This window comes from Alosa pseudoharengus, unplaced genomic scaffold, assembly GCF_046254945.1.
Source record: "Alosa pseudoharengus isolate Yale_2024_CS ecotype anadromous, Long Island Sound unplaced genomic scaffold, YU_APseudo_1.1 YU_APseudo_1.1_scf_6, whole genome shotgun sequence".
NCBI lineage: Eukaryota > Metazoa > Chordata > Actinopteri > Clupeiformes > Clupeidae > Alosa > Alosa pseudoharengus.
In genome coordinates, this window is record NW_027468848.1 from 838,604 (window position 1) to 847,223 (window position 8,620).

General features: G+C 40.4%; 1 protein-coding gene across 1 annotated transcript; it reads right to left on the reverse strand.

The window, feature by feature from the left end:
- Positions 1-295: 295 nt before the first annotated feature.
- Positions 296-3,458, reverse strand: LOC143106141 (H-2 class II histocompatibility antigen, E-S beta chain-like). The gene is made up of 6 exons (XM_076270339.1): positions 3,377-3,458; positions 2,839-3,120; positions 2,092-2,373; positions 1,723-1,836; positions 1,172-1,198; positions 296-1,043 (listed from the first exon to the last, which is right to left on the reverse strand). Exons 1-5 carry the CDS (start codon positions 3,435-3,437, stop codon positions 1,173-1,175), a joined length of 765 nt encoding a protein of 254 aa, XP_076126454.1. The 5' UTR covers positions 3,438-3,458; the 3' UTR covers positions 296-1,043; position 1,172.
- Positions 3,459-8,620: the final 5,162 nt, after the last annotated feature.

Here is an 8,620-nt window from a genome sequence, read left to right on the forward strand (position 1 = left end):
CATTTGTCATTATACTGTACAGCACAATTTTAAAATTAATAGCAATATTTCATGGAGCACCTGTCTATGGGTCAGGGACCCCCACAGATCTCCAGACCACCCTTTCAGAACGAATGTTGTAAACATCTATTTATGTGGACAAACAACCTCCAGTAAGAAGACCACTAAAAGCAAAAGCAATAGCATAACAACAGTTACACTTGGTAACTTGTTCCTCTCAAAAAGTACATGGGTCAGAGATGATATATAATTTAGATACATTTGAAGAAAATACATCAAAACACAACTTGTAAAATGATTTAGAACATGATGATGAAAGTCTTTTTATTTGGATGTTGAAGCACAAAACAATGAAAAAGTTCAATCTGCATAATTTGCTTAAACCAATTTTGAAACATATATGATGTAAGTTTACAAAAATGAATAAGAGGCCTTATGGTATTTCTGTTGAAGCTAGCCCTGGAAATGTCTATAGTTCAGACTGGCCTTCACCTTTCCATAAGAATCAACAGAATGAATTCCCTTAGACATTCATCAGAAATCATGGCAACGCAAAACATATTCATAGAGTGGGTTGATTACATCTAGCTGGAAAAAATATCCTTACAGAAGAGAAAACAACTTATGAACAACAATTTACAATTTCAGCAGAATATAACTGCAGGCCCTAAAATTGTCCTGCAGAGGGCGCCAAAGCCACACTGATGAAACTGGACAGATTCTATAAACACTTCTGTCAAACAGTGTGGAGGAGAAATACCTTTATATAAATCTCCTTGTGATCTCAGTTACCATCAGTGTATCCATACAGGACTTAAACGTGGTAGAAAATAAATATTAAAGCTCTCTATTATCTTCCTCTCAAAAAAGTGTATTGGACAGGGATATATGTAATTTAGATATCTATTATAGGTTTGGAGAAAAGACAGCAAAATACAGGCAGCAATCTTGATGACAGAGAGAGAACATCTATCCCCGATATTGATGATTGATTTCTTGATAGGTGCCTTGATTGATTCTCAGTTCAGTGTACTGTGACAGAACTGTAACAATAATACCAATGGATAAAACAGTTATTAAGCATGTGCATAAAAATAATTCATCCCATGCAGTGATAGGTCACAACAACTACTATATAAATGTGCATGAATGTGTCATACGGCATACTTACTCTAGCCACTAGGTACCAAGATCCGCCCTGTCAAATAGAAATAGTTCAAATGAAACCATCATACAAAAACAAAATCACTTTGGTGATATAAAAAAGATCAATGACATAGTTCAGTTCACCAGCACTGCTTTTCCCATTTCAAAACTTGCACACTTGTCTGTATGTCATTAATGTCTACGGTCATGCTGTGTCATATGTTAGCACACTTGTCTGTATGTCATTAATGTCTAAGGTCATGCTGTGTCATATGTTAGCACACTTGTCTGTATGTCATTAATGTCTAAGGTCATGCTGTGTCATATGTCAGCACACTTGTCTGTATGTCATTAATGTCTAAGGTCATGCTGTGTCATATGTTAGCACACTTGTCTGTATGTCATTAATGTCTAAGGTCATGCTGTGTCATATGTCAGCACACTTGTCTGTATGTCATTAATGTCTAAGGTCATGCTGTGTCATATGTTAGCACACTTCTGTATGTCATTGTCTAACATGGATGTTAGATGTGCTGAATGTGCTGGATGGTTGCTGGTTCGTTGCTCATAACAGACCTCTGGCTTTGGTCCTGTAGTAGATGAAGCCTGCAGCAGTGACGATGAGGCCCAACACCAGACCTGCTGCCCCGATGGCAATCTTGTTCCTCTCTGGCTCAGGCATGGAGGAGTCTGGAGAAACATCACGTTACGCATGAGGTATTAGGTCAGATAATGATACAAACATTTATCATCTGGGTCTGATAAGCAGATACAGCATGAAGCTACAACTGAACCAGGCGAGAGCCAGTGTTCTCACCCCAGACCAACTCCTGTGTGCAATGCCAGGGCTAATGCTACATGTAGCCCATACATCATCACGTGTATAATTAACTACAGCAGATACAGCATGAGAATACAAGTGAGGTAGTTAACCAGTGTTCTCACCCCAGACCAACTCCTTGGGCTCCTTCAGGCTGGTGTGCTCCACCATGCAGGAGATCTTCTCTCCAGCTTTGGGGGTGAACTCCAGGTGGGAGTGCATCTGGTAGTACCAGTCTCCATCTGCCAGCTCCTCACTGGATATCGCATCACCAGTCACCTCCTGGTCATCTCTGTACCAGGTCAGTTTGATCATCTTCGGGTAGAAGTTGTACGCACTGCACACCAGCATTGCAGGTTGGTCACCACTGGAGGACTTCCGTAATCTCAGCCGCACAGTAGGCTCAACTGGAAGACAAATTATGTTTGGGTACCCCCACAGAACGAAAAACCTCCTCATTGTGTTATGTTAACCACACAGTATTGTGAACCATTTGATATTTCAAAAGTTTTAATTTAGAATATGACAATTATGAATTTGAATACTATCTAAGTTAATACAAGTAAAATAATGGATTCAAGGCATTGATAATAATCAACACACCATATTAAACACCATATTTTGTTTGGAATAAAAAACATACACCCACAGAAGGTAATTTCTTTATGAAGTAAAAAAAAGAAAAAAAGAAAGATGATTATATACATATAACTTTATTCTTTCAGTTATAATAGGTCTGGATACATTTGAACATTAGACTACAAAAAATAATGTATTTCAGCTTTAATCTGATGATCACGGCTCATGTTCACTGACAGGCCTACTGTAACCCTCTACTTGAATACTTCATTTTTGTCTTCACTCGTACTCACCTATCTTTGTCAGTATGTAATTGATATCATTCTGGGTATTTCTCCTGCAGTATCTCTCCTTCTCACCCCGCATCCTTTCCAGTTCTCCTGGCAGTTTGTTCCATTCCTCTGCATTCTGCACTCCATGCTCAGTGTACCCCACATACTTCCCCACCGTGCTGTTGAACACTATGTCCTGATCGTTGTTAAACACCATAGACCTGATGTACTCCAGATCACTCAGATCAAAAGAGCTGAAGCGGCACTGATCCACAGTGTAGTGGTAATATCCATTAGATCCTTCTGCAGATGTAAACCAGAATATTCATCCTGTTATTTCATCAGCTGTTCTGACATTTAGTCAGATTACAATTGCAGAGTGTCTGCCAATAGGCCTGAGTACTGTTTACACTCATATGACATTTTATTACAATTTATATAATGTCTCAGTATGTTGGGATGTATACAGTTAAATGTATCAAGCTTTCTTTAAAAGTTACTGATCCTTTGTTATACAATTGCATATATCAGTTTCAGAAAGAAATTGTTTTGAACTTACCAACTCCAACAAAAATGGAGAAGATGATCAGTCCAGAAATAATAAGCTGTGTTGAGGCCATGCTGAGGCAGTCTGGAAGAGCTCAAGTAATGAGGAAAATACAGAGAGAAACAGAGTATTGAAAGTGGCACCTGAGGAAATGGACCAATCAGTGTTCAGCATTGGGCCTGTCATGTGTTCCTATGCAGAGTTTGATCTGAATGGGTTGGCACTGTCATTCGACAGGAGAATCCATTTCAGCTTTTAATGATTGCACTTTATAAAATAACACACATAGTGATACTGACAGTGAAACCATATACTCAAGAGTTTTGCAAAACACTAAACACACTTCTCTACTTTAACATCTCACATAATGCCACGTCTTATTTGCCATAAAGGCACTGTCTTTCAAAACACTACACCTATGAACCAATTAATTAAACACAGCTGTCAGGTGTAGACACACTCACATTAGCCGGGTGCCAAAAAAATGCTGAAACTCAGCCATGCATATTTGATTTTAATCACTTTAACACCAGAAGCGCCATAATTTCATAAATACCGTTTTTGCCCATTGCTTACACACTAAAAAGTTTTACCAGAAATAAAAAAAAACTTTCTGGGGGCCGCAACAATATTTAAACCCTTTCAATGCATGTAGTCTTCGGCCTATTGGTCTGAATGAGCTCATCAACACCACCTGCATGTAATACGTTGGTTTGTTTTTTTCTCTCAAAATAATTGGATGGCAGGCCAGAAGTTAGGCTTTTGAGAATTGGGAGTTGCATCACAAATTTTGAGATTTTGTTCGATGTTGTTCCGATCACGGTGCATTGTGGAAAGGTGCAGCCGTTTGTTGTGGCAAGCTAATCGGTTGCCATGGTTACTTCCACAGAGTTACGGAGCTGACAGTGGTTTGGGATTTGTTTTATTTGCGACCTGAGCTGTCTTGTGGGAAAAATGGAAAAGGGGAAAGAGAAAGAAAAGGGTCCGTACCAAGAGAAGCTCAACGCCAGCGCCAAGCCAGCGGTATTTTGGAGAATCTTCAAGAGATTCATTCACAATGTCAACCCTTATGACCTGCCAGCTGCGAGAGACCCAGATTCATATGGGGACATCTTGAACTAGTTGTTTTGCATCAGAGTTCTCAAGAACTACAAGACATTGATTTTGAACCCAGGAGCTGTGTGTGTGTGTGTGTGTGTGTATGTGTGTTTGTGTGAGGATGGAACTCCTCTAGTCATCCACAAACCTGAGATCTGTGAGAGCAGCACTCTTCTTTTTAACTTGGCCATTAGCAATTGATTCAAACAAAGATACTGAAGCGACCGGCTGCCAATCATCAGCGTACCCGCGCTATAAATAACCACAAGAACGCTGATGGTTGGCAGCCTGGTGAGAGGAGAGATATATGACCGGTTGAGGAAGTTTTCGCTCTCTTAAGTTCTGGGCCAGACATGGGCCACTGTTTAATGCCTGTTCGTTGTGCTTTGTCAATAAACATGTTAGCTGAACTCTGGCATGTTGTGAGATGTTACAATACGAAGTGTTTGTTTCAGTGGTTATTGTAAAAAGTAAATGATTATTTTAGCATAGGCCTACTAAGTCATAGGATAGGCACAGTGATGGGAGCACAAATTGAGAGGGAGTTTCTAGTGTTCACGCCAGGTTAGGCTACTGTTGTTAATGGTGAGAATGCACTATGAGGTTGCCCAATATGATGCTAATAATGTAGCCTGAAAAACACATTTTCAGCCCAAAAAATGGCAAGGTTGAAGACAAAGGGAAGTTCAAATTTAATATGTGAGGCATGTCATTTACGATTTCGGTCATTTATTTATCAACAGCTCATACATCCACAGTGCCTCAGTGAGCCTCATCTGACAGCTTGGGTGGTCGGAAACGCGAAAAAACTTTTATTTTCCATTATCTTCCCAGATATATTGTGAGACCTGCTATTGCAGTTCTTAATGCAGCAGTGTCGTTTTCTTTTGGGATGTTAGCAATATTGACCTGGAGATACTTCCAATACAGAGTGAACCATAGGCTGTCCCTGAACTGCTTACTGAACGGCTCTGTGCCACAAGTAATGTCGGACGGCTTTTTTATGGCCTGGACGAGATTTGAGTAGACGTGACATCAACTTCCCTTTCTCAATTCAAACGAGATGAGTGGTCCAAAATAGACTGCTCCATGGTGATTTCTTTGTTTCCCTGAGGATCACACAGAACTACAAGCCCGATTTTCATGAAACTTGAAATGTATGTATGAATGTAGCTAGGGCAAAGGAAGAATCCCTTAAATTTAGAATTCTGAATCACCAGGCAACTTTAACTTTCGCAATGTCGCTGTGTGGGGCGGAAGCTGCACTGAATACAACAGGAAAGCCCTGCAGCGCATAGTGAACACAGCTGGAAGGATTATTGGTGCTTCACTCCCCTCCCTGAAGGACATTTACACCACCCACCTCACCCGCAAGGCGACCAAAATTGTGAGTGATGCAAATCACCCCGCTCACAATTTGTTTGATCTACTGCCCTCTGGGAAGAGGTACAGAAGCCTGCGCTCCCGCACTACCAGACTCACCAACAGCTTCATACACCAAGCTGTTAGGATGCTGAACTCTCTCCCTCCTCTCCCCCCTCCACCCTCAGCTACATAACATCCTGGACATTGGTCCCACAATGGCCGCCTGCACTACTCCACTTGCACACTTGTACACTTTGCACACTTTGCAACTTGTTGTTGTTGTCCTGAAAACACAACACTTCTGCTGCTCTTACATAACTTGCACCACTATGCCACTTTCTTTCTTACTTAGGTCAAACAGAACTACCTCAGCCTTTTATTGGCCTGACTTTGCACTACTATTTTATTGACTGTCTATGCACAATTTCAACCAAATTTTGCTGCTCTTATTTTTTCATTATATGTGCTCTTATTTACTTATTTACTTACTTTTTTTGTTTACTTGAATGTTATGTTTGTCTGTGGACTTAAATTGGTAAAATATGTCTTGTCTTCACCGTGGGATAGTGAGAAACGTAATTTCGATCTCTTTGTATGTCTGGAACATCCCTACTGAAAAAACCAGCCTGACCAGCTAAAGGTGGTTTGCTGGTTGACCAGCTTGTTGACCAGCCTGTTTGACCACCCTATGATGGTTGACCAGCTAGACCAGCAAATCTCTTGCGAAAACATACCTTCAGCTGGTTTACCCACCTAACGATGGTAATTCAGCTGGTTTTGCTTGTCGTACCACCTCAAGCTGGTCATTTTAGCTGGTGTTGCTGGTCTACACTGCTGATTTAACTGGCCGTGCCAGCTTATGTTGGTCAAACCAGCATGACCATCTTACACCAACAATGTCAAGCTTGGCAGGCTGGTTACCAGCATGACCATCTTGCACTAGCTGTATCCCACAAGACAGGCTGGTCAAACCAGCATGACCAGCTTCCTCAGATGGTCACGCCAGCATATCCAGCTGGTGGTCCAACCAGCTACACCAGCAAAGACCAGCAAGAGCTGGAAGAAAACCAGCAAAGACCAGCTTAAACCAGCTAAAACCAGCTACCAGCATAAGCTGGTTTCTAGCTGGTTTTTTCAGCAGGGATGTGATGAACAAAGGGAGACCGCTCACTCTAGCAGCTCATATGCCAGTAGTTTAATACAAAACAAAGTTTCGGCCTGGGGCCTTTCTCAAGTCTTACAAACAAACAGGAGTCTATAGATCTGCCACCCCTATCCTTTGACATTACTATTTATTTTTTACAATTACATTTTACAATTACATGGAGTTCATTTTTGTTTCAGTTTTGTTTTGTTTACAGTACAGTAACTAGATTGATTACTGCAATATACAGTATATAAAAAAGCAACTGTAAGCTGATTACTGGTAGCCTGGCTAACGTCAGACCTCATCTCATTGAGATGGGGTCTGGGAACTAGACATTCATTTTCTCGTATTTGAAACGTGGTTTACGAATGCCCAGAGACGTTGATTGGCCGCTACGAATGTCTATCAAATGCGTCTGTACGTAGCTCATAACGGCTTCGGTGTGTCGTCATCGTCTTGCTGCCCTCCCTCCGTTCTGTGATTGGTTCCTTCGTTGAGGTGAAAACGAAGTCCACAGAATCCAGGCTGCCTAGCAGCGTGAATAAAATCGCTCAAGGCAGCGTGGGAAAACCCAGGCTAGGTTACTGGAGCATTTATATTCTTTAGTTTTACTGAAGACTGTCGGACAAAATGACAAAAGATCACAGTGTTTTGTATCACATCAGTGTGTTGTTGCTGACTTCAAAGAGCAATTCAAATAGTTTGTGCATATCTTTTGTATCGTATAATAATGATATATAAAATATAAAATATCATTTGTATCATATAATAATGACATTTTAAAAAGGGATTGTTCGATGCTGTCTGCAGTTTAATTTTGACATAGATGTGAGATGTTTATCTCCAAGTGCTATGTGTACTTGGGTTGTGTGTAGTTTTGACACAATGAGCCAAATCCTGAAGAAAGCATGCTATCGGCAAAAACTGTAACAGGTCTACACTGAGCGGAAGTCAGGGAATACTGTAATTCAAATTATGCAAACTGTTCGATTGTAGGTAACTACATTTGAAATGAGAGTTGAGCTCTTTTTGTTGTTGTTTACAACTCTGAATAGTCTATCTTGTTCAGAGGGTGCTCCATCATGGTTAGTGGTTAACGTGTAGTTTTGTAAACATAGGGGCAAATTCTCCCATGTGCGTAAGGATGCATCAAGTCAAAAAAAGTTTGCAGTTAAACACTCTTAAGCCTGCACGCATTCTGCCCTTCACTAAAGTCTGTAATTTACGCGCCATGTCCTGACTCTTTATAAACAAACAAAGTTAAATTTCGTCAAGTCAATTTGTTAGGCTATGTGATAACAGTAACACATCATTTTACTGTAGGTTGTTCACTATTCAGTTCACCTTCTTTACGTTTCCATCAAATCAAAGACTGGTTTGTGTTCTTTCTGGATTTAAATGGCATTCAGAAGGTCAATGAGAAAGTCCACATTCCACGTTTTCATATCAACCTAAATGAACGAGTTGATGGATCAGTCTGGTTCTATTTTTAAATAAATCACGGTGTGACAGAAGTGGGAATGGGAGAATGTGTGTAACTGAAAAGAATGTGACTGGAAGCGCGTACATTATTTATCTTAACGATTTTAGATGGATTCTTTGAAAAAAAGTCTTTGAAAAATATTCTTATATTTATGTCTTCAGCA